Here is a 27,163-nt window from a genome sequence, read left to right as displayed (position 1 = left end):
AGATCAAATGCCTTGTGTGAAAAGTGACAAAACCACAGAGACTCCGCAGCTAAGTTTTACAACTAGGCGCCTGCATTCACTGTATTTACATGTAAAGAACAGTATTTATTTTTTTTAAATTCTTACCAATGGGAGTGAGTGTACTACAAGAAAGATCAATCAATCAATCCGCACTATGGCTGCTACTTTAACCTAAGAAAAGAAAAGAGACCATATGCCAAGTGTTTGCCAATGAATATTTCATGCCATGCCAAGGAGAAAATTACCAGGTTTTAAGGACAACTTTCGCCAAATTTCCTTTTTTCTTAAAATAGAAAATAATAATAATAAAATAATCACTATTTGATCTCAATTTATGCTACACATCTTGTTTCACTTATCTGTGACAGGGGCCTTTGGCTGTGTTGTATTTTGTGTTTGTCGTGCAACCTTGAAGTGGAGTGGATTAATGCAGCTTTGTGAAATCAAATAAGTCATAAGCTTTGATGTCTTCATCAACCAGCAGCCAACTTCCCAAACACACAAACACACACACACACACACACACACACACACACACACACACACAGACATTGAAATATCTTTGTGGAGTGAGTGACGTCCTTTGCCCGCCAACCAAATCCAGGTCTCACCAGAGCCCCAGCGTGGGCTCTGGTGAGACCTGGCTGCAGAAAGCCAGCACGCACAGGAATGAGATCAAAGTCCGCCGGAGCATAAAGAGGCAGGATGTATAAACCTCAACCTCACCAGCCTTTCCCCCCCTCTCCTCTCTCCCCCCTTCACAGCGATGTATGCCAGAGGGCATGGCAACACGACGCAGCAGCTGGGGGAATATGCTACGCCCAGAATGAGGGAGTCAGACTTACAGTTGAGACAGCGGTGTTAAACTGTGACATGTTTGGGAAAATGGAATCCGCCCCCCTCGCACTTTATTCTCTATTGTTTCAAAATTGGATTCAAATACCTGATTACTCACATTTTTTAATCCTGAATAATAATGTGTTGGTGAGTATTTATAAGTAAGTGTGCAGCTAAAGCCCAGCGCTTACTGGCACACATCACCTACTCAGAAGAAAATGAGTAGGTGGTGGTTTTGGTCGTGAGAGGTCATGGGAAAGCTGTCAGAGTTCCTGAGCCTCAGCATCCCATTCTCCCCCTCTGTTGCCCTTTTAGGCGATCTCTCCTCTCTCACTGTACCACAATATCTCCAAACTTTCATTCTCATAGCACTCACTGTAGCCAAGAAAACTATTTTACTCGACTGGAAAGATAGATCAAAACTCTCAGTTAATCATTGGCTCAATCTATTATCTGACCGTGCAAATCTGGAACAGCTCACATAATCAATAAGACAATATGACGGCTTTTAATAAAACCTGGTCTCGTTTTCTGCAGGATACCCAGAGCTGACACCTCTTCTCTTCATAACCCAAATATAAAACACAATAAATGAAAAGGATAAAACAACAAAATATGACTTCTTTCTTCTTTTTTCCTCTTCTATTTTCCTCCTTCTCTTTACTTTTGTATTTTTCTTTTCTTTCTTTTCACGTGTATGTATTGTGAAAATTGTTTGTATTATTAGTATTGTTGCAAATGATTTTGCTTTGCAAATATGTCTATTTTGTAAATATTTGGTTTGTTAACTCACTGTGATAAAAATGACGACAACAACAACAAAAACACATTAAAAAACAAAATATTAACTAATATCAGAAATGTGTTGTTGTCCTTTTAAGTGTGGCAGTATCTACAATATAATTTTCGTATAAATTTGCTGCCCATATATAGACAAATCTGAATAGGTTAAACTCTTATTATCACTGCTTGTACGTAAATGTATATACTACCTTTAATGTGGTACAGGGGAGCAGGTATGAAACCAAAAATCAATCGAGTGTTTTCTAGAAAGCTCTGTAGTAATACTTAGAAAAACCCCACTAACCTCTTATTGAGCAGCCGCTCACTGTGGAGATTAGTGCTAAGCATTGGAAAGCTCAGATGTTTGCTGACTGAAGTGACTCTTCTCAGAAAAACGCATTGAATATATTCAGGGGGCATTTGCTTCTCAGACAGGAATGATTTCTATTAACGACATCCCAGCTTTTCAAAGTTGAGGAAGTTGATGCAGTGGAAACAAACTATATGAACTATATACAGCCCGGTTTTGTCCTTTCATAGTTGAGGGAAACTTCCACAGCACTGTATACGTGTCTGCCCTGTACTAACCTTCTTTAGGCTTGGTAAGTTATGCCAGGTCTGTGCTGTTCTATATGGACCCAATCAAATCCCAATGGTGTCCTGCACACAGAAACGCCCAGCCATGCCGCATAAACACGCTAACTCACTTGTTACTGACAGTCAAAATCAACTATGATGGATAGCAACATGCTGGGGCTCTGTGCTATGTGCCGTTCCATTAAATTAACACTCAGAAGAACTGATTGAATCGACGACACACTGCAGGTGAGATCTGTTGGTGTAGCAGAAATGACAGTTTTCATTAAAGCCTCTGTGGTGGAAGATAGGACGGGCAAAAAAAAAAGCATCTCTCCATAATCCACTTTATGGCCCTGTCAATATTATATTGAGCTAAAGAAGGGGCAAACTTTGTGAATTATTTATAAATCCATCTTCCTGCGGGCTATAACATCATTACAGTGACAGCACAAAAGCCTTTAGCAGTGTTTAATATTGCATTGCTGAAAAAGGAGTAGATAATGGTGGAGCATAAGCAAAATTAATCTCAGGTTCGCATGCACGCACGCACGCACGCACGCACGCACACGCACACACACACACACACACACACAGTGAGGATATCATTTCACAGTGCATCAGGTCATCGGGGTCATTTGTCAGTAAGTAAAAGCATGCACTAGATATGTTCAAGTAGGACACTTTTGGAAAATGGAGATCGCGTTCTTAAATGATTTTTCTTTAAGAGAAACACGATCCCCCTTTAAACTCCTCCCCCACATTTTACGAAGCTCTTTTACTCCTCAACACTAATTTACCATTCATTTCTCCCAAGACCTGTTTTCTTATATTTAAAACTAGGCAATGCAGCAGTGTCAGATAGGGATAGGAGAAGAAAATATCATGTCAGTGGAATTTTTATCCTGGCAAAACTACGATAGATATTTTAGTTAGTGAATTTGACACATTGAGATAATTTAGAATGGGGGAAAAGATTGGTGCTGTGCTGAAACGACACAGTTACTTCTCACTTTTTGTACGAACAAGAGCAAAGAAGCCATGAGAGTGGAAACAAAGTATGCTGATAGTCCCGGTTTTAGAAAAAGACCTGTCCATTGGATCCTAGTGCATGTTCAGTTTTCACATGTGAAAAGAGAAAAATTGAAAAAAGACATGTCAACAGGTGGACACATCGGCTGTCCGGAGGTAAACAGGAAAAAGGAGAGAAGCCTCTTATTGATTTGATCTGCCAACAGACCTTGAAAAAACAAGTCTGTGAGAGCGTGACATCGACCTAACACACTAAAGTGTAAAGACATGGTGCTGCCCTCAAAAGAACATCTCACTTATGATGCAGAAATCAATAAACAGTCTTAACATTTACAGACATGTACAGTGTGTACCCACAGGCCAATACGAAATGAATGAATTGCAGTATTGCATTATCGCTCTAATACGTAAACATGAAAACCAAAGTTGGGTCCGAGGGCGTACAGTACCTTTTACTCACGACGGGTCCGACGTTCGACTTCACGCAGCTGACCTTGCGGATCTGGACGCCCGCGGCACACGCGGGGGTCCCGTCCCACGAGCGGGTTCCGTTGAGATCCACCGCCGTGTCCTCAATGCAGGGACCCCAGGCCGAGGCCTCCCAGTGGAACACCACGCACGGATGGTCACTGCAGACTCGCCACTCCTCCAGGGCTGGAGCCGCGGGACACTCCTTCCCGTCTGGACATCGGACGAAGGGAGAAGCCACAGAGTCAGAGACATGGACAATGCACAGCTGAGCCTTGGATTCTTCCCCCCATGAACTCTTTTGTTTCTTGTGGACTTGATTATTTTACTTGAGGTATTTTACCATTCCTTCTGTATCTCTGTTACGTTTCACTTTGCTCCCTCCTGGTGTATCTCTGCCTTAGTTAAGTTACTTTTGTTATCCCTAGTATTTCTTGTATTACGTTTGCTATTTCCTGTTTTACTCTGTAGTTTCTTTCCTTGTGTCGCTTCACTTCCTTTTCCTGTGTCTTGTTTCTGTTAGCTCTAGGGTGCGGTCCAGATGTCCTTCCTCTCTACTATTCCTCGACCTCAGTGGAAAACGTCATGAGGTCAAGGAAGGGCGTAAAGGAGGACTGACAGGACTAAGGAAAAGCCGACAGCGCTGCTCAGAGGATCCGACTCGACTTTCACTACACTACGCCACCACGCGACGGGCGGATGTTGTCGACGTGCGTCTGCCGTGGTGGAACTACACATTTCAGAACTGCAAAAAACGCAGCGGCTCCTACAGCGTGTTTCATTGTGACATCAGATGCAAATGATTCATGTGTAACACTAACTTACATGATGACGTGCATCTCTTCTGGGTCATATTCATACTCTCCTACTTCTTCTTCTTCTAGTACAGATTGAATCGTTTATGCTGGTGCATGGCGCGTCCCGTTCAATATCGCTGCCGCGATGAATTGTGGGGTGTCTATATCTCTTGTCCTTTCGCATGGGAAGGTCCAGTGTACCATATGCTAAAGGAGATAGGAAAGGAAGCGTCTCCTATGCATTTAGAGAATCAAGATTAAGAAACTTCCTGAGTCAATTTGACAATTCGGCCTCACCCGTCGCTTGTGCCTGTGATTGCCTGCACCTGCTCCTAACGTGTTTCACCTGTGGTCCATTTGCCCCGCCCACCTTGTGTATATGGTCTCTGTGATTGGTCTGTTATGACTCCTGTGCTGTTCAGCTTGGTTTTCGTATCTCCCGTGTCAATTTTGCTCCCTGTGATTTTTTTTTTCTTCTGCTTTTTCCTTTGCGCATTGTAGTTTTGTGCCCAGTGTTTTACCAATGGATGACTAGGGCTGTATTTTTATTTTCTTCTTTTATTAAATACACTTTTTGTTTCTTGCACCTGCATTTGGGTCCTGCTTCACCTCCAACGATTCAGCGTTTCAGTGTGTTTGGGGAACTGATCAACCTCAGGGCATCTGCCTGTATAAAGTTTTAAGATTCTTTCTAGAATTTGTCCTGCAAAGCAACATTATTAAGATGAGCGTGTGTGATTTGCACAAATAAACTGAAACACGTGTCACCTTGAGTACAAGCTGCGGTTGTAGTCACTGGCAGTCAAATGCTAATATCCATCGTTGACTGCTGACAGCCGTGACAACTAAACAAATGTTTGGTCGGGTCAGCTGAGCAGACACTTTACAAGCTCTAACCTGTAGAATTTGAATTACAAATGAAAAGCCACAGTAAGGTCACTGCAACGGGATTCCCAGGCCAATTGAATGTGCCGCCTGCAGCCACACCACGACAATCTTTTCCAGTCCCTGCTCCCTGTGTCATATATTTAGTCATTATGTGGACACATACTGTACATGTTCTATATTCAACCTCAATGACAGTCTCAACACTGAAAGTAGGCAATGTGTGAAATGTGTGCGGATGGTTGCAGAAGGCTACTATAGCCAACATAATGAGAGCAACAGATTTGGGTTTATAACATGACATTATCTTCTATATCAAGACAGGCGACACTAATACAAAATGGAAAATGTGTTTCTACTTTGTCTTGAGGTTTTCTTGTTTTTGGCTTTTAAACAGTTATATAGTCATATTATGTTATTTTTAGATCTGTGTCTTTGGGTATTGTTTTATGTATATATTATTTAATGACAAAATATCATGTCAAATCAAGCTCTTTCGTTTAAAAAATGTGCATTTACTGTAAAACACACACTTTTACAAAGGTAAAGATAGTAAAACATGTTGTACTACCTTATTAACACATAAATTCTTGGATACACTGATAAAGAAATGTGCACATATATACACCATCCGCACATGTTTCTGAGAGAGGTGTGTGCAGGCGCCAATATACTTAATGTGTATTGAGACTCCATTGGGCGATGCAGAGGCTCTCCAATTTGAAGGGGACGTGAAACAAAGGCCAGTTCAATTGAAGCAGGATCATAAGAATCATCTGGAGAGTGGTTAACGGCCATAAAGTGCACTGACTCGCAGAGAGGCATGAGTTTGTCACTGAACCTCAATCAAATAAACACCTGCGCCTTCCAGTCTGTTTTGCATTCTCCACCCATTCCATACTGTCACACACACACACACACACACACACACACACACACACACACACACACACACACACACACACACACACACACACACACACACACACACACACACACACACACACACACACACACACACACACACACACACACACACACACACAGCACCTTTGCCAGCACAGTGTGGAACCTGCCTTAAGATGTGGGATTCGTTCATCAGCTGTTATTGCAGATATGCGTTTGGTTACAGGGATTAATGGGTAATTGCTGCCAAGGCACCGCTGTCTCACTTAAAAAACACGACACTTGAAAGACAAAGAAAAAAAAAAAAAGCCAGAGGTCATTGGTCACTGGTCAACTCAAACCTCAAATGTTTTTGAGATTGAAAAAGAGAAAAAAAATCCCAAAGAGAAATAACAGCCAAAGTAAACCCACAGCGTTTGTGAAAACAATCATTATTTTCTATTTGCTAAGTTGAGTTTTGATTTCCAGTGACAATATCGATATAACATACTCCGCAGTCGTCCACCTCGAAAAAATCCTTGAGTAATTTGTTTTCTGATTTACTGTGGCACAGCAGTTTTTGTAAATATACTGAAAGTTGAAAGAGTATCCCGCCGATTGAGAATTGCTGTGCAAAAACACTGTCAGACGTAATGATGGAAAAAAAAATCAAAATCAAAATTAATGCTGCAGATGCTGATATATTTTTTATTCATCCTTCTTCCTTGTCAAAACCTGGTGCCTAGGCCCAGCATTTGTTAAAAACTGTCATTTTTTAAAAGTATTATTTACTTCTCTCCTCCAGAACATCCTGTCCACCTTTGTATCTACAGTTTTTTCCACTTGTAATTTTCAAATTATTATAATCAGACAGCAAATATCTAAATGGGTTCCTACAATTTTGTCTGCAAAAAAGCAATGCTTTCACAAAAAAAACCGAATACACCAGGTTTGACATTTTGTTCAACTCAAAACTGAAAAAAAGTTCTACAAAAAACAAACAAAAAAACATTAACGCAGAAAAACACAGCAGCATGGACAAGTCATTAACAGCCAGAGAAGATATCGGGAGTGTTGCAGTACCTTTCCCTGGCATAGCCAACACAGTGCGAGTGCGGCTCTGCCGGCCCTCGGCGCTCTTCGTGGCACAGCTGTGTGAGCACGGAGACCAGGGCGACCAGGAGCCGACCACACAGTCTGCTGCGCAGGCCACCTCGCAGGCCACTTCTGTGGGCGGAGGGTCGTCTGCACAGTGGCCAGTGGGCACATCTTCCCCTGAAGGAAGACGAGTTCAGATTGTAAAAAACTGGAAAAAAAAAAAAAAGTAGACATCAGCCTCAGGGTGTTCAAGACCCTGAGACCTATTCCTCTCAGTGCATGACTACACCAACAAACATCGGGACTGGATTAAAAGCCAGTTCGAGCATTACTGTTATACATTTCATCTGATCACATTATAGGATTTAAAGGCCGCATTCATCCGCATGAAAAAAAAACCCAAAAAACCCCGCAGCTACTTCCAGAGGTGAGCTGGTGTTTACTGTAGATGCGGTTGGCACATAGTGCAACAGCTAGAACTATGTGTTCAGCTACTTGGACACGCTCCGCCTGTCTCAGGTGTCTAGAGTTTCACTTGTTTACGGTCTCTGTACAGTCTGCAGGCTGTTTCAAGGGTAGAGGGGGGGAAGCGGAGCTGATGAGGCGAGCAGCAGTGACATGAGAAAAGACCACGAGCGGGTCATGATCCAGATGAGTGTTGACACTGGTAACGCTTGTTATTGGCAGATGTAAATGTTGTCGGACCGAGTCGTATCGAGACACAACCTGAATGTGCAACACATGGTCATGTGGAATTATAAGATGCCTACATACAGTATAATATAAGATAATCCTTTATTAGTCCCCCAAAGGGGAAATGTGGGGTATAATAGTTGAAGACGCATCGTTTGATGGAATGGTTGTTAAAAATGATTAATTCTTTTCTACAGGGGCCAAGTTCGCCCAATGCAATTTGTTCCCCCCGATTCATTAAGGACAACGATTTTCTCCTCAAAGAAACACAATTGTCAAATACTAAAACAATATCCTTTTATTTGAAGAAAATTATAAAGCTCTCCCATTGGTATTCTGAGCTAGTTTTTAAAAAAACTATCCTTCAGCCTTCAACTAGGAGCCATGTTATGAAATATTTATCACAGCTCCCTGTTAACTCTTTCATTTTGGAGTAAACCAGCTAAAAGGAAAGGAACTATTTTCTCTTTACTGCCCAAAATAATGAATTCATGTTGTAATAGAAGAATACACTTACAGAAATTAATTTTAATGAATGAATTAAACCCTTGGTGAAAAACAACAACCCCCCCCCAACAATATGTCTTATATTTTTTTGTTGATCCCTGCCCAGAGGTAGCCGGGTGCCACAGATTTCTCTGAGGTCTCTCCGTCTAAGAGAGAGAGAGAGAGAGATCAATTTCAGAGGCGGGGATGCCATCCAGACGTCAAAACAATGCCAGCAGCAGCCAGAGCATTGTTTTTTCGGATATACGCTCACACACAGCAGTATCATTAACTCGCCTGAACTCTGCCACTACATCATGGAATATGGTTTAACAATAACAACCCCAGGGCAGGTTTGTCATCAATTGTCTTTTTTACTTCTCCGAGCGAATACCCTCGATGCCGAGGAGGGCAGAGAGCAAACGTAGGTATCGTCATATCCAATAGATATGAAAGACTCCCTCGGGGAGTTTGAGCATCTTTTGTCCATAAAGGGAAGACATCAGAGATTTCCAGCCATCAGTGCAACTGTGTGTATAAAGAATGAGATGCGAGTCCCTCTCAAAGTGACGGTTAAGTCCCAGAGGCTACTGTACGGAATGCATTGCATCTTTCATTAGTGGAGACGCAAATGGACCGGCGTTAAATGTGCCACAAATGCAGAGGATCAAACTCTCTGACCGATACTCAGAGGGCTGGACACTTTAAACCTTATACGCAGTTGTCTGCTTATCGAGGAATATTAAAAACTGGACGGTGAGATGCAACGAGACCAAGTTTGAAAACATTGAATGGGAACTGCGAAGGCAAACGGTTTATCCAAGGTTAAGGACGCGTGTGTTATCTGTGACTTTAACGGCAGGACAATATCAGGGAAAACCAAACTTGTGGTTTTCAGACATAATTACATAATCATATATTCATCCTCCCTTTGATGTGTGTTTTTCACTTTTATATTTGTTTACACTGGTATGTTAAGCCTGTTCAAAAAACAGTTTGGTCGACTGTGGTTGTTTGAAATGTGCCACGTTTTCTAAGTGTGCAGATTGAAACTGACAAATGGAATATAAAAAAATACTTCCTTCTTTTTTCACCCACCGGGGAATATGTTTTGGCGCCTGACATGGTCATTACCTACTACATACAACCGTGGCAGAGTTAGCAGGGACACTTATAATCAAAATCACACAAGCTCAGTTTTCTCTTCAAGTGATATGTAAGGTCCCATTGAGATGCAATATCTCTTCTACCAGGGAGCCTTGGTCAAGATGGAAGCAAAATAAATATAAAGTTTCGTACAGGGATACAAAGACAGAGGACATTGACACACAGTAGAAAAGCAATGACAATTTTCTATGAAGATATGTAGTGGGCAGCATAATGTGTGTGACATTATAGAGCACTAACTAGTGTGATCAGGGCTGTCAGAGTATGACTATTCTACTCGACTATATCTGTGTGGCTATTTTGAAACGCGTACAATTACAACGTTATGTTTCATCAAAAGTCAATGTATTGGCAACCCTTGACAAACAGAGCAGAATGTAATTGTTATGCAACGGCCGCTCTGCTTGAGAATCTAATCACACAGGACTAATGATCTGTTTGTACGAGAAAAAAAAAATTGTATCAAAAAAATTTGATTCACAAAGCTTTGTCCGAAAACACTGCCGAAAGAGAAGTCGTACGATGAAATTAATCCAAAGTCGAATCTTGTGTATGTGTGCGTTTGTGTGAGACTACATGTTGGGGGGGGGGGGGACTCTGCAAATAGATGGCTGCCCTAGGGGTCCTCTTGCATTATTAATACAAGGATCTGTAGTTGGGGCTCTTACTCAGATATAATATCACTGCCTGCTGCATGCAATTTCAACATGATTTCTATTCCGCTCGCCCACACGGCAATTAATCTTCTTCACTGTTATTATTCAGGTACATTTAGCTGAAAAAAAAGGGAGGTCCTCGCCTCTGCTTAAAAGTTAATAATCACAGCCACTCTTGGCAGGCAGCTTTTAAGACAAAGCTGGTGGGGGAAAAGCAACCAGGCAAATTGGACAAAATCACTGTGAACACCACGGGTGAGCTCTGACTCTGACGAACTAGCCCGGGTCGCCAACTGACGCGTGTGCCGTATTCACGTGTGAACGGCATAACAACTTTGGAGCTTCTTAACTTTAGGAATTCATCATTCGTGACGGTCACTCAGCCAAGTTTAGGAATGCTCTGACCGAGTTCCCGAATACTGCTGACCAGTCGGGCAGACGGAGTTCATGCAGCCGGGTTGTCCCGAGGTTCAGCAATGGCAGCCCATGTGAAGGGTTTGGAGAGGCTGGCTCAAATCTGTCAGCCGTCAGATACAGCTGCAGCCAGTACGTTTGAATCAGCGTTCGCCGTGGATGGTAGTTAGTTTGGGGAATGGGAATGACTACTCTGGTGTGCATGGTCACTGTGCAGCCAATGGGAGCTCTGTGAGTTGTCAAAACAGCTTTACAAAGCCTGGGGCAAAATCGCCAGTGGGCTAACACAGCACCTTTTTTTTTACGTTGAAATCATTGTGGAGCACAAGAAGTGCATTTCTGTGTGAGATGCAATATTATTTGTAACTCTTTTTTTCCAACAATTCTAGATTCGCCTCCGTCCAGTTCCAAACTGCAATGCGCACGCTAACAAAAATGACATAAGGCTAATTGTTGGAGATAACATACTTCAAAGTTTGAAAACTTAAGTCGCTGAATAAGTGATGCAGCAGCCAACATGAGACTGCAGGGGTTGCATTAATTGTAATAAAAAGACATACAAATATGTGGTATTCAGAACTTCACATGGCAAATGCAGCGACAGCTTTGCACACTTACAGTTCATTCTTCACTAAAACATTTAAAAATTAAGAGTGTTGGTCTACAAAACCTTGTTTTGAAAAAGAAAAAAAATGATGTGAAGAAAAAAACTGACAGTAGTAAAAGGTATATTGATATGAAAAAAGGGTAATACCTCACACTCAATAACAATTTTAACAAAGAGAAATGATATTCCGATTGGTAATGAACATATTACACAGAGTGTAAACAGAGGGCCAGAAAATTCAAATTCTAGTTCAATATATCGATTCAAAATAATGTGCTAAAAGAATTTGCAAAATCACACCTTCACAACTGTGCCATCATGCTTGAGCTGATGCATGTATGTACAGGTAAAAGTAAGAAAGACTGTAACACTAATATATCAATTATATGGGACTTCATCGAGAGCTTTACAAATACAGGTCTCAATTCTATTGACTTAAACAATGTATAGTGGATTTCTTATAAGAAGTAATTCGTAAGTATGTCACATACATCCTCTGATGTTTTCAGTACTCTTTGTGAACTGTCTTTCCAGAGCCTGAAGTGGACCAGCAGATGGCAGGAAACCGATGAGGAGAAGGATAAACATAGTCTGATTATATCCAGACAATGTGATGAAGCAGATTAATGCATTTTCTTCAGAAAAGTGAAAAAGTATTTTTGTTTTTCTCCCCCAAGGTAAAATCCCTTTGGATCATCCTCCTGGCTGAGCACGGAAATGTCCTTAAACGCCCCTTGTGCAAGTCTATTCCATTTCATCCATACCTGAGTGAATAACCCATGTGTTTGCTCAGCAATAAAAGCTGGTAGGTGACTGAAGATGTGTTCCGATTGCTCGAGCAGCTATAGATAAAAAAAAAAATGTAATTCCCTATCAGACAAAATTTGCTGAAAAACTACCGTCTCTGACAGGAATAGACTTTTTTTCTCAGGCGACTTCATGGGTTTTCAGTCTTGTAAATGGGAGAGAAGTTTTATGCTGAGAACGTGGGAATCCAGCGTGCTCACGTGGGAGGAAATACGGAGAACGCACCGCTCAGGGGCGCCTGTCGCTTAACTGAATGGTGCCTGCCAGTTCACACACCTTTCCACAAGCTTCTGCCATCAGCAGTCCACAGGAGCTACTTGTATGTCAATAAAAAAAGGAGTTTTTGACTGGTCCAGGAATTCTAATTCTAACATTATTTCAGATGGTACGGTCCAAATCTAGAAATACTGTATGAATGTACTGTACTGACAACAAATGTTACTTCCGTTTTTTTTTTTAAAGGAGATCGCAGATAATTGCCTAAATGTGTGTGATTTATTTTAAGAGAAATATAAATACAGTCCTTTTGGAGAATCTGACCATTGTTTCACACTAATACTGTAAATGCCTTAGGGCAGACCTTTTGATGTCTATCTTTAGGTCATCTTGGTTTGATTGTTGAGTGTCTATAGGGTCAAACGACACAATCGAGATCCCATGGACACGTGAGAATCGAGGCCCGCAGTCTCAACCTTTGCCTCAGAGGGTTTTTGAGCGTTGCAGCAGGTTTTAATTGAATGAGAAAGAACTCCTGCTTGGACACTGCAAAACTAGCTGAAGACGATAGGCAGTGATTAACTGACATGCTTAGTGAGTTCCTTCCAATTAAAACAAAAAAAATAAGCCCCGCAACACACTACGAGACCGGGTGAGAAGCGGAGATGAGCTGGGCCGTGACAGAGTCTTGTTTTTCTCACTACTGTGCAATTTATCCACTTCTATAAATTAAACCGAAGTCGAGCTCCGACATCTTTGATTAACTGCTTAAAATAAACATGAACTTTGCAGACAAAGGAAGCTCATTGTATCCGTACGGTGACAAGACAATCTGCCACTGTTGAAAAATATAACACTCAAATATGCTTCCTGTTTATGACAACATATTAGATAATTGTAAACAATGCTCTCATCTCTGTAGTTATGTGGCTCCTAATTCTCTTTTTCACTCCCGACTCTATTCCTGCACTTTTAGAAAAAAGTGGAAATTATTGAAAGCAAGAAAATGCATGCTTGGAGGTAATGTAAACTCTCCACAGTGTGTGGAGAAAGTGCTCTTTCTGCAGAACTTTAAAATACTCTTGGAACCTAAAGATGTTGCTCATGAAGATCCACCTCTAGGAGTAGGATGCATATATTCCCTTTGATTTGAGTTGATGTACAAAGAAATGTGGGTAATATTTATTTAGTACCAACTTCAGTCTTTAACCAAAGTCCTGACACAAGGTCATACATTAGCAAATTAAATAGACAACATAAATTATTAAATCAGAATAATCTAAAGTGTAAATGTATGTCAACCTCCCATTGTTTGCCCTGAAGCTAAAACATAAATTATGTCATTCATGCATTTTCTTTTAATGTTATGAGTCCACACGCACACGTGTTGAATATTTTTTCTTGTGCAATGTTCCACTCATTTTGTGACGGAGTATTTTTTTTTATGTAATATGTAAATGAAAATAGGGTGGAAAATAAAATTGTGTATGTGAAAGAAAACTGAGTGTTTTTTCCCCTCTCTCTCCTTTGTTTTCCATTCAGAAATGAATAAAATGCACTGTAGTGCACTTAACAGAGGATCGTTATAAAATGTTGGGGCAAATTAGCAGCTCTGGAGAGGACTGGTACTCTCACCATCTTCAAAGAGCATATCTGAGTAACTTGGAATGGGTCCAGATAGATCTGTGCATCTAATCTGTGAATATTGCGAGGCAACCGTGAAGTGGTTTCTGCAGTGAGGAAGACCTACGTGATGTTATGTTCTTTATATTCCTCATTCACACCAGGGACATCAGATAAGAGAAAAGTGGGAGAAGGTCAGTCTAACGCGCAAAGTAATTCATGTTCTCGTTTTATCAAGTTTTTATTTTCTTCATGTTCCTTTGTTCTTTTGTGTTTTTGTGTACGGGCCACCTTGTAGGCTTGGAATAAACCCTGACCTTGACAGACCTAAATTAAAATTAGTCCAGAGTTATTCGTGACAAATAAACGCTAAAGACTTTTTTTAATTTTTCCCCCGGAGGAGAAGCATGTTTCCCCCGCTTTTCTTCCAACAATTCATTATCGCACAGATAAAGTTGCCCATCATTTTATCTGCGGAGCAGCTGGGGAGGAGAGCCTGAATGTGTTGACGCTGAATGGCCATACAGACTTGGCATGTAGAGGCTGCTCTCTCAAAGGTCTGCTACATTTATATGTCAAGCAACAAAAAAACAGCTAAGAGCATATTCTGTCTGGAGCACAACTTACCGTGATCAACAAAGGTCACTGAGATGTTTACGCGAAACATAACAAAAACAGACCGAATTATTCTGTCAGTGTAATTATCTGTTTTCCATCTGTCCACCATTCCAGTTCTTTGAAGAAAAATAATAGCAATACGGGGTTTGGAACACGACTTAATGTGTGTTTTCGATCTGTGTATGGATCGCGCGTTTTTATTTGAACAGATCATTTAGGCCGACAGCTGTGTCAAATCCTCGGGACAAGGATTGCCCTCCTGCCAAATATATTTTTTTTAAATGTTATTTGTCATATTCTATCAGAACTATTCATAAAAAACAGCAGAGCACATCATGTATTATGTCTCCAGCAGCATGTTGTTGTCACATGATATGACCAGATGCCTGTCTGTAAAATAAAGTCCATTGGTTTGTCTGCGCAAGCAGCTTATCATGACCCAAAGTTGCATTCATATTGCAATACTGAAGTTGCTGTTTATTTTATTTGAATGTATATGTTGAATGACTGGGTGCTGATGTGGTGCTGTGCTCTCTTGATTGCCCAAAACTAATTTCTCCTAATGGAGACAATAAACGCTAATCTGATCTGATCTGATCTGATTTTATCCTCAGTTTAACTTCTTGTTGCCATAGTAGTTATCAGTCTGGTAGAGATTAAAGCGGCGGTTGTACAACTGTCCTCTCTCTCTCTTCTCCCCTTCTTTCCTCCCACCTCTCCTCTATTCCCCTCTCCTCTCCCCAACCGGTCGAGACAGATGACCGCCCACAACTGAGTCCGGTTCTGTCAGAGATTTCTTCCTGTTAAAAGGGAGTTTTTTTCTCTCCGCCGTCGCCAAGTGCTTTGCTCATTGTGGGATGCGTTGGGTTTTCCCTGTAATATTGTAATATTGACCTCACTATGTAAAGTGCCTTGAGACAATGTATGTTGTGAGATGGCGCTATACAAATACAATTGAATTGAATTATGGCGGGAGAAAATGAGGAGGTGAAGTGGTATGGTGTATGGATCATCAGAGTCAGTTGGGAGGAGGTTCAGGTGGATGGATGAGTCGACAAAAGAGAGGACATTCACCCGTTTGTTTCTCGTTCAAAACCGTGGTGGATCAGTGGCGTTTCTCTCATCCGCGCATTTACGACATTACCAAGATGAAGAAGCCCCTTTAACCCGAAAGAATATTCTTATTTTCATCCAAAACACAATCTTAACATTGCAGTTTTGAAATTAAACCTAACAAAACTATCACAACTCCAAACACATTATTATTGTTCTCATGCGAATGAAGTCGCCTACCACTGATACACTACTTTGAGTCGGACCCATGGGTCAAACCAACCTATGTGGCAACATTTTTCATATAGCACATCAATTATAATGTTTGTATATATAAAGATCTCATGCTTTTCAAACTCAGCTCAGCTCAACAGCTTGAGACTTGCAGTCGGTATTCCAGCTTGCAGTACCTCAGTGCAAAAACTCCCTACAGTACGCTTGCATCACTTAGCAGCTTGCACTGCTGTGTCCATGTGTGGAAAATAACCCAACATGCTTGAAGGGTAAGTCAGCCGGGCCAGTAGGAAGGCAGCAGCAAACAACTTTTAACCATATTCACCAACAACACAACCGCCTCCGAAATCCTGTCAAGCTTTTCCCTCAAACCCGCCAAAGCTTATATTCTTACTCGTCTCGTCAAATCCCATTAGACTCTACCGTTGGCTAATATATCGAGACCCTCTTCTGCCGTCCTGATAAACATATGGATGATCCATTGTGACAGGATAATAAAACACATGGAGAAAAAAAAGACGCAATTAGGTTTTCTAATCTATGGAAAGGAGCAATTAATGCCTGGTAGGAAGCCGTGATTCTGACTTTTAATCAGGGCAGTGTTTTCTGTGCCCATAAACTTGGTGATGGTACCTCGTGAATAATGCATGCTGTGTTAACACGGATGTCCCCATCACCGACGTAATGATATGGCGGAGCACAATGGATCGCATAACACCTGACAGTTCATGCATCAGAATGCAATCGATAACGTTGCGTGTCTGGACCGCAGCACTGGTGGCTCCATCCGGGCCTTGATGAATTTTACTGCTGGTTGAAGCTCTGGCCTAATTATATTTGTGAATAAGTGTCGCAGGCAATGGTTATTACCATTTTAAAATTATAAAGGAAGAAATAAATCAACCCGTAATACGGATGAATGACAAATAACCGTAGCTGTTATGTAAATTAGAGCAGAGACTGACTACCTGTTTCTTTTTCATTTGACTACGTGAACACATGGACTATGAGTAAGATTTGTATAGTAACTGACTGAGAGAAGGACTAAAACATGCTTTTGCTTATCTCGTCAAATGTATGGTTTTATTCAAGTCATATGTAATTCAACATTTAAAAATGACAAGATCGTTATTGATCTTCTCTAAATCAATAAAAGTGAGCATCTTTTCCAAAGTGTCGAAGAATTCCCTGAAGTCGGATTTAGATGGAACGATAACCAAACTGAATGACCAAGAAAAAACTCACTCTGTGCTAAGAGACCCTCAGCGCTGACACAGGTCACACTCTGGACGGCGGTGCCAGGACCACAGGGGCGTTCGTTGGGTACGCAGCTTCCCTCTTGTCGGACCTGCCACACGTAGCAGGCTGGGTCCTCGCAGGGGACGGACTCGACCAGGTGAGGACAGGTCTCTGGGGAACTGCCGGACTCCCACAGCACCTCTCTCCTCCTCCGTCGGAAACCTGGCAGCGAGCGAGGGGAGGGGGAGGACACGGGGACGGTTGTCAGAGAAGTCACTGATATTGGAACACAAAGCAGCGTTGTTGTCCCACACAGATTATAAACCCGCCACCGCGTGCAACGAAGCAACTACTGCAAGTTGTTCTGATTCTTGGAATCATTACTACATATATATATATATATATATATATATATATATATAGTTCTGTATTGGTCATTATCTCTTTGATGACTTATTCAGGTCTACCATTCCCTATGCTACAGTGAGCCACTGCACCCCACTGTTATCATTGCTCACAGATAACTATGTAAATTAACAGGTAGATATTGAAAAGACTATTTAAAAAAAAAAAAAAGGAACTGTGCCGGCCGCATCCTTACGGATCCTTTTTTGAAATCCAGTCTAGCTAATAAACAAGATGTTGTGTAATCGAGGACCAAGTGCGAGTCTCTGACTCAATTCCAGCACCGGGAGCGGTCTACGATATCCGTCACGCAGCTGAGACACGAGAAAAGAACTACATCAAAAACATTTGAGGAAAATGTCAATAGGTTGCTGGTTATTCCATTTATATCCATCTAAGTAACAGAAAACCAGAGGACACAGAAGATTGTTAACCTAAGACATGCTCACATTACAATATTAAAAACAAAGACCTTCATCTGCAGGTTCTAAACATTAATTTGTGTTAATTCAATTTCCATCAATGTTTCAGTATTTGCAGCCTAATTTCACAATTTTTCTCAGAGGAAAATTAAAGAATCTTTCCAGATATCTGTGTATGTAGTGAAGGAAGAAACTGATTAATTCAATAAAAGCAGAAAAAAAGAAAATGTAGACAAGGAGCAACAAGGACAAAGTGTTACGTAAATCGACACAGACGAGGAGAAGGTGTTTAAAGTTAAAGCGACTGGAATCAAGTGGGCAAGACCTTTCTGTCCAATTACTGCCTCCCACCGTCTTTCCTCTGCTGCTGCTGCTGCTGCTGCTGTTAATAAATTGTCGTCTACCTGCAGAGGTGAAGTGGCTCCGCACTGGCACCTGCTGAACACCTCTGCAGTATTGGAAAATGAAATGCCCATCGCAACGACTCCTTTCAGCTCAAATTCATTCCCAACCCTAGATCGTGCAGGGCAAGTGCACGGTGCGTAATAAATACTAGCATTATTTCAAGGTGTTAAATTACACAGACAGACAAAAATAGCAATGAAAAAATTGGGGATACACAAGATTGTGACAATTGTATAGACACTATTGGACAGGGAGCAGTTTATAGACTCGAGTTTATAGACTTGTTCTTGCTAAGAACAGGACATATGTAGTTTGTCATTTTTAACGATTCCAATTCAAACCCCCAAGACTGAGTCAATCAGATATTTATGCAATGTTAAGTAGCAAAACTCATGAGGTTTTGTAGCAGTGTGCAGGTTCATCTTTCAACAGAACTTATATTTCAGGCTTTTTCTGTTGTTCTTCAGTGTTAAGAGGACAGATGTACAGTGGACAGGAAAAGATAGCACTTGATTTGTTGGACTGCTTAAGCCTCATATTGGCCTAAATTCACATTTTTTGCACATAACAATGAATATGATGTATACCCTAATCTTGTACAATGGAAACATATTAGGGAAGACATTCTAATTACCAGTATGAACAGGAGCAATGATTACACCAAGCGAGTCCTGTTTTGAAAACTTTTTTGGACAACGACAAAGTACGTGAAAGTGTTTTTCGCGATGCTGATCTTGGAATTTTCATTGATGATGAATAGACTTTTTAGAAATGCAGTCACATTTCCCGCCACAGATATTAGCCGATTGTTTTAGCTCAACAAAAACATACTGCGAAAGGTTGGTCAAAAAAGTCGGGGTCAAATGGGTCAAATTTCAAAAAGAATCAATTGCATGCTAATTATTTACAATGGATATTCTTTAGATTGGAGTACCGGTGTAATCACGGTCCCTGGCAGAGTGGCATTACGGGTTATTGCTAGTCTTATTTTGTTGCCAGATTAGTGAGTGTTTTCCGGAGCAAATGAGCCTTTTAAAAGTGTCTGATTAGTCCGGTTTAACCTGCAGGAGTTTCTAAAGGCTGCTGTTACAGAAACATGTCCTGCCGCCGCGGAGGAAATCAATTCTAATTCATGACAAGTGAACAGGAGTTCTTACTGCAGAAATGAAAATCTGTCAAACAGCCAAGAATTCTGTCTGTCACAGATGAGAGCCCCAAGAGACCTAAGTCTAAAGAAACGTTAACTGTCAGAGAAAACATTTATGTGAGAGTTATGAGAGTGAGAAAGAGATCGACTCGCCGCAGTAACTGGCCACTTGGAAAGTGAACTGTCCACAGATGTCCAGCCGAATAATAATAATAAAAAAAAAACGGTAAGCAGCCAAATGCTGCATCACCTGTGCGTGCAGGAGAGGCGTTCATGTTACGACCCAGCTCGGGTCATTCCAGCCCTCTTGGGTAAGAGAAGCAACATGAAACCTGTTGGTGTTGGTCAGAAGCTATTAATTGGAATGAGGTTTTTTTTAAATAAATGAAATGACTAAAGGAGGAGAACAGGGAGAGTGGATGCTGTTTTAATCAGAGGAAGTAGAACTCTGGAAAGAACAGGGCTTCACTTATATACTAACTTAAGAAACCAAAAATGAAAACAACCTGGCTATCTAATCTATTATATATATATAATTAAAAATTTAAAAAAAACTAAACGTTAACACCAACTCTGATCCTGGGGGACCTACACTAAATAGTTTCATCATTCTTTGGATCTGTGATCAAGTGCCTTACAATTTCCAAACAGCACAAAGCAAAGTTCATCACACAAAAGATTAGCAAATCTCATCTTTAAGTTTTGCACACAAAGAAGCACACTGGCAGGAGCTGGAGGGGACAGCTGCCCTGGATGATCCGCTTTCTTTCCCAAGGCCATTCACTTCCGATCAACATACAAAAAAATATAAAACCCACTACGTTTTATTTTACGCTGCAATAACTTCTCTGGACTATGCAATCTGCTGACTATGGCACTTTATATATATATATATATATATATTATCCCATTTATATCCATTTTTTTAAGTGTGCAATATATTATGTGCAATGTGGTTCTTCTAAGTTTATTATCTTGCACCAGCCAGACGTTGCGCTCTTAATTTCGATGAATTGTGCACAACACCATGATGTTAAAGGCTTTCTATTCTATTCCAATTCGGATCCAGATCTTTAGGTCTTGCCATCTCAAATGGGTTCCTCCTGATTGGACATCCAGACTAGAAGCTGCACCAATACGGTTCAACGTGAAGCAGGACGGGAACCACACCCCCAGTTAGCTGGAACCAAAGCCACCAAAGCACCTAATGAATTTATGAATTCATGTTTGCCCGTCCTATGTGTTGTGCCGAAAATACTCATAGGAATTTGTAGAGGTGTCATCTTTCGTCCGCTTCACCCACACAAGGCCCACGGCGCTGCCGTTGAGCGGCATCTTAAACACTGGATCATTGCCACATGCAGTGTCTGTACATGCCAACTTTCAGCGCTGCGCCTTCTGCCGTTTGCCTGAACGCGTCTTGAGATTTTACAGCTTTTACACTCGATGACCTGGGTCCATAGGGGACCTGTCGCACGTATGCTCTGAGATCCAAAAGGGGATGTGTCGTGACATGAACAATAAATGGCTCTAAAGATGGTTTAAGTATGTGATCAGCGAATTTGCCAATAACGTGTCCAATAACATTTTCACATAATCATTATCATTAGGCCTGTGACCTAATACATGAGCTAATTGGCCCATCATTTGATTCATATTCCACGCTCTAAACATTCAAAGCTGGACCTTCCATAAAATGCAGAAAATTATACATTTATATTATATATGAATATTATATGAATATTACTGCGTGGATACCTTATGATCTACAGTCACAATCGACTGCTGAGCTCCTCCAGTTCCTTGAAGAAGGCTTGAGCCTAGACAGAAGCTTTCTAGGCTCAAGCACTTCTCCCAGTAAATGTGTACGCTCGAGCGGAAGCGGTTTTTCTTTTGGAGCCACGCTCATTTCACCACAACTCGGGACACTTGGCACAAAGGTCCCAGGTTCTCCCCCTCCACTGGTGGAACCGTCCAACTCCAGGACGCCCCGTCTACAAATCACATCCCATGACCATCTACTGGCGTGAGGCAGCAGTTCAGGAGCCAGATCCAAGAGTCACTGCCCGAGTGAGCTCTCGAGGAGCAAAGAGACTACGGGTCGATTGCAGTGTTGCCCACAGCACTTAGTGCTGCTCACATCCAAACCACAAAAATAACACAATTTGGAAGGGGCATGCCCCTCGTGGATATGAATAATTGAAAGGTTTCTCGGTCATACCAGGTTTATTTCAGGGAAACGGGGGCTATCCGGCGATTTCCATCACACTGTTATTCAGAAATATCCCTCACTCCAGCACGGTGACTTCTGGCGGAGGCATCACAAAAATTCTATCCAATAACCTCCCGTGTTCAATTCATTTTTCCCCACATAGCTGCGAAATGTGATAGGCCCAGATAACATAAAAAAAAAAAAGTGTAAAGCACATAAAGCAACTCCGAAGCAATTTTAAATTTGTGATTTTCCACAGAGCGGAGCCGGGGCGGCATAAGCATCTCGGCAGCTCGACTCCTCAACCTGAAGAGTGGGATCCCGCGGGCCTTTCGATTAGAGACGGATCACTCTTTATACTGGTGTTGTGAAACATCTACTTTAAGTGCATGTTCAATAGGAGCAAGAAATCCGCGGCAGCTCAAGGACCACGGATGAACGATTCGGATCATAACAATGCTCTACGACTCAATAGCGGTTCATTGCTTTTTCGCAGGCAACAGGGCTCACCGCGAGGGGTTCTTTATCGGGTTCATACTCTTTTTTTTTTTGCTTCGGGCCACAGGGTCTTCATGAAAGGCCATCAAAAGACCGCGCGCCAGAAGAGGACCCAGTGCGAAACGGCAGATGCCGCGTTTTCTACTCCTTGAAATGTATTAATGACACTGTCGGCGAGAGGAGCCGGATCGTCCCATAGAGATCCCGTGTTGGAAATTGCGGGGCACTGACCTGAGCAATGCGCCCTTAAGTTGCTCCCCGGGGCGCTTTCATGCACATTTACTCATAGGCGGGACAAGGTCGAGTTGTCCTCTTGGAACAGCGCTAACACACTGGGAGCGCCGCACCCGCCACACTCATTGGAAAGTACACACTACACCACACACACAATGTGTAGGCAGTCAGATATGACACACGCTCACTTGTGCGAAAAGACAAGAACATTCGCACAGCGCACACACACACACACACACACACACACACACACACACACACACACACACACACACACACACACACACACACACACACACACACACACACACACACACACACACACACACACACACACACACACACAGGAGGCATCCTATCTACTGATACTCCCATCACCCTCCTGGGGACTGAGAGCTGAACTACAGGTGTGCTCTCGTTCTGTCTTCCGTCTGCTTTGGTATATACAGTATACGTGTACTGCCTTCTTCCAGAGCGCACTTCCTCTCGGCGAGTCGCTTATCAACAAACAATTTATGATTCAAACACACACACACACACACACACACACACACACACACACACACACACACACACACACACACACACACACACACACACACACACACACACACACACACACACACACACACACACACACACACACACACACGGCGCCTCTCTCTCTCTCCGCTGCTCCAACAACATCGCTCTCCTGCGCTGTCATTCTCACTCTGCCTCCGTCATCCACAGTAGGGCTACCTCTGTCGCTCTTTCAGTTTCCGTAGCAAAGGCACAATCCACTGTTTAGAAATTCAAAACATGGCGCAGTGCAAAATTGAAAATGTGTACATGTGTAATAGCTTTCAGGTTAGTCTCAAGATCCCTTGTTGGCCATAGTGAAGGGGCAACGACTGCTGTGAACGGCTCATTGTAAATGTACAACACGGCTACTGGTAGAAAGAACGTTTTCTATTGTTTTTTTTAGTAGTAGTACTTTTGATTTATCCACTGTGAAATGATCAGTTCCCATTGTGTGGACAGTTTATTTAACTCCATGTTTCATAGCAAAACAGCAGTTAATATCTTGTATACCAAAAGATATTTGGTTGCTGACATCCTCATTTTGGGATGTTACGACTACCATCGCCAAAAAGGATTCACGGTAATGAAATTAGCAACAATAATATAATATATATATACTCAAATATTGTAACCGTCAATACATATGTGCACATCCTGCAACAGTGGACTCAAATTGAAATGACAATACAACGTCTTTGTCAAACAAGGGAAGATGGTGTAGTAAGCGAGTAACACAAAGTAACCGGGGGGCATTTCACAGTAAAATGTGGAACATGTTCTCTGAGCACTAGCCGTGTTTTTTTCACCACATATTGGATTATATGACAATAACTCAAGATTTGACTTGTTCCTTTTGTTTCATTGTAATATTGTTGCTATTTGCATGAATCGGAAGGTGGACGAGACATGAAAAGATGAAAAGTTAGGCTCATGAAACAGCTGTGGTTGAGTGTAAGGATTGTTTGGATAATTATTAAAATATATATATGAATAAAAAGGTATTTGGAGGTAAACAAGAGAGGTAAACGTGTGAAAAAAAGTAAAAGAGTTTTTCTGCCTGGGAAGATTTATATTCAGACACTGTGCTCTACATTCTACAGACATTTTGGGAGACCTTGGATGGCCTGTAAAGATCCTTCATCTTACAGTACTGCTGCACTTCTAATACTTCAGAAATTAAATGAACTGACCATAGCAGTCACCGTTACACACAACCACCTCAGACACTTCTCCCTACTGTTGTAATGGTTCAAGTTCAACTTCATAATGGCACCAAAGATTGTTGCTGGGTCGCATTGATACCTGCAGCGAGACAGTTACTTGTTTTAAAAAGGCATGTTTCATACATTATGGCCAAAAGACAAATGTCTACGATGACGTCACATAACCACTGCCAAATTCAATCACGCCAAACCTTGTTCACTCCGCTCCATTTTGCCCCATCGTACCTTTCTTCCCCTGCGGTTCTTTGCAGTTGTCGTGTAGGCAGGCCCCCCACGCTGACCACTGGGAGAGCAGGCATCGGTTCTGGCAGGAGACGGAGCAGGGCTGGACGGCTGAGGGCGGCTCTACAGCGGCGGCACACAGCCGGGCGTTCACAGGCCTGGACACTGAACAAACAAGAGGAACACAGGCGAGGATGAAACCAGGCTTTAGTCACCAGCAGTGGAATGTGTGTGTGTGTGTGTGTGTGTGTGTGTGTGTGTGTGTGTGTGTGTGTGTGAGAGAGAAGTATGTGCTAAATGGTGTGATGGGAGTGAGGAGGATGAAGAAGCATTGCTGCCATTGGACTGGAAAGAATGGACGTTATATAGTTGTGATCGGGAAGACAGTACAGTAGCCCATATCTCAGTAAAGGCTTTGGCTTCACATATTGTACACTGTGATGAAAAGCAGTGGAGATTTGGTGAAGCTTTTTTCCGCGGGGTGAAAAATAAAAGGAGCAAACGGAAGAAACAGAGGCAAAATTGCTCCTCTCATCTCACGCCTGGCTCGGGAGAATATTAAACCGAGGGCAGCGGCGAGCGAAACGGAATAAACAGGAGCTGAAAAGGCAGATATATCAAGGCAAGTCACGGTGTAACCAATTCAGCGCTAAGCATGGCCGGCGTCATTTGTAGATCACAGGAAAGCTCCGCTACCTCTAATGGGCTCTGACATTAGTCTCTCACACAGAATGAGAGGGTATCCTTTTTTTTGCCCTGCGACAACATGGGGATTTATTCAATCTAATATTCCATTTTGATGCACCTCCGCACATCACTGAAAGGCAAATTTCCATTTAAATGAGAGCCCGAAAGAGGAATTCCCTAAATGTCCATCGTGCATTTTGTCTTCTCACCAAAAGTAATTTACATGTTGTTTGATCTCCTTTGTAGAAATGAGATTCTTGCTTAAACGCGCTGATAAAGTGCTTTGGTACAGATGTTCCCGCGCCGTTCCCCCAATTGTGATTTTGTCGTGTTTATCAATCGCATTACTCCAGCAGACATCAAACAGGAGCAAATTGTTTTCCGCATTACCCAGACCCAGTGGCACTCGATAATGCGTGCACACAAACACACACACACACACACACACACACACACACGCACACACACACGCACACACACACACACACACACACGAACACACACAGCCACATCTGTTTGCATAAGCTAAAGCTGCGCGGGTCACATCAAGGTAAACATTGCAGCTGACGTATTGATCAATGTCCCTCACATCCACTGGCTCACAGAGCCGCCTTCATTCATATTCCCTGCTCGGGCCAACACGTTCACTCATCAGCTACCCGCCGCAACAACAAAGATTGTCGGGAGGCAGAATTACTATGTGATTACAAACTAAATAGTTCTGTTTATCAGAGAGAGAAAAATTGTGATTTGCAAAAGAGGATCTCACAGTTGCAACGCCATTAAGAACTACTACCCACTGTGCCTAATTAAAAAAAAGATAAATGAAAAAGGCTTGATGTGCATGTGTCCCCTCCTTTTTCTTCTGTTTGCTTTCATTTTGTTCAATTGAAATTTTGCGACGTGAGTGTCAATTTTGGGCGCAGGTCTGCGGAGTTTATCAGTGACACTGGATGCCTCAGTGAGTCGGGCACATTTCATCTTCTTTTTTCATCTGTTATCTGTGTTATTGTATTCAACAAAAGCAATTTACTTTTTGCCACTTTATAAACCTGGATTCTGGGTTGTAAACACAGCTTATGAAAAAGTCTTTAAAGTTTTGATCATATATATATATATATATATATATGAATATATGTACACACACACTGTATATTTGTGGTGCTACGTGGCGAACGCAAACATTTGCGACTGATACAAGAGTAAGCTTTTGGCAGAAATAAGTTTCCTCCTTTATTCTTACATGCTAATGTCTGTTCTTTCCATAGAGAGAAAAAAAAAAAACTTCCGACGCAGAGGGAGTGGTGAGTTTTTATGCTCTGACAGCTGTGTGACATGCTGAGTGCCCAGGGCCACCGCTCCAGAGCAGACGAAGGAAATTGTGGCACATGACAAATGTCAAACCTGGGAAACTCAAATTTTAAGATTTTGTAGGAACGGCGAATGTGAAGAGGGTTCGGTCGAACTTTCAAACCGTAAAAAAAAAAAGCCGATCGGGACTGGAGTTTATTGCCTCTGTTCATATCTATTGCATCCAATTAAACATGGGCAAGGTGCCAAGTGCAGAGCGATGACAACACAGCAGCAAATGCGTATAGCTAAGAGCTATCAACAAACCATTAACTAATATGTTCTCATATAATATAATAAAGGGATCACAACCAGCTAAGCTGATTTGGTTCTGGAGCAGCCCTCAGGTACATTTCATTAGAGGCTAGATTTAAATCAATTCAAGCAACACATTAAGTATAGTCAATGTATTAGTTTTGTATCCAAAGGGAGTTAAACTGTATGTGAGTATATATATATATTTTTTTTACCTTGTCAAACATTTGCTGGGTGTGTCTGTGTATGTGTATTTGCTGTAATATTCATTTGTCATTAAATACACTAAAGAAAAGAGGGATGAATGTTAAAATTGGTCTGAGACAAATCCCAATGAAATACAA

At 41.8% G+C, this 27,163-nt stretch overlaps 1 protein-coding gene across 2 annotated transcripts in view; it reads right to left on the bottom strand.

The window, feature by feature from the left end:
* The window catches only part of thsd7ba (thrombospondin, type I, domain containing 7Ba), a 165,477-nt gene that overhangs the window by 53,709 nt on the left and 84,605 nt on the right, over positions 1-27,163 (bottom strand). For both annotated transcript variants that reach the window (XM_047337196.1, XM_035603676.2), the window contains exons 7-10: positions 24,531-24,692; positions 17,202-17,417; positions 7,368-7,559; positions 3,699-3,930 (exon numbers count right to left, since the gene is read on the bottom strand). In XM_047337196.1, coding sequence (XP_047193152.1) covers positions 3,699-3,930; positions 7,368-7,559; positions 17,202-17,417; positions 24,531-24,692 — 802 coding nt within the window. The remainder of the gene's footprint in view (positions 1-3,698; positions 3,931-7,367; positions 7,560-17,201; positions 17,418-24,530; positions 24,693-27,163) is intronic.

Source organism: Scophthalmus maximus, chromosome 14, assembly GCF_022379125.1.
Source record: "Scophthalmus maximus strain ysfricsl-2021 chromosome 14, ASM2237912v1, whole genome shotgun sequence".
NCBI lineage: Eukaryota > Metazoa > Chordata > Actinopteri > Pleuronectiformes > Scophthalmidae > Scophthalmus > Scophthalmus maximus.
The sequence above is the reverse complement of the archived record's forward strand: the minus strand, read 5'-3'. Positions and strand labels throughout refer to the sequence as shown.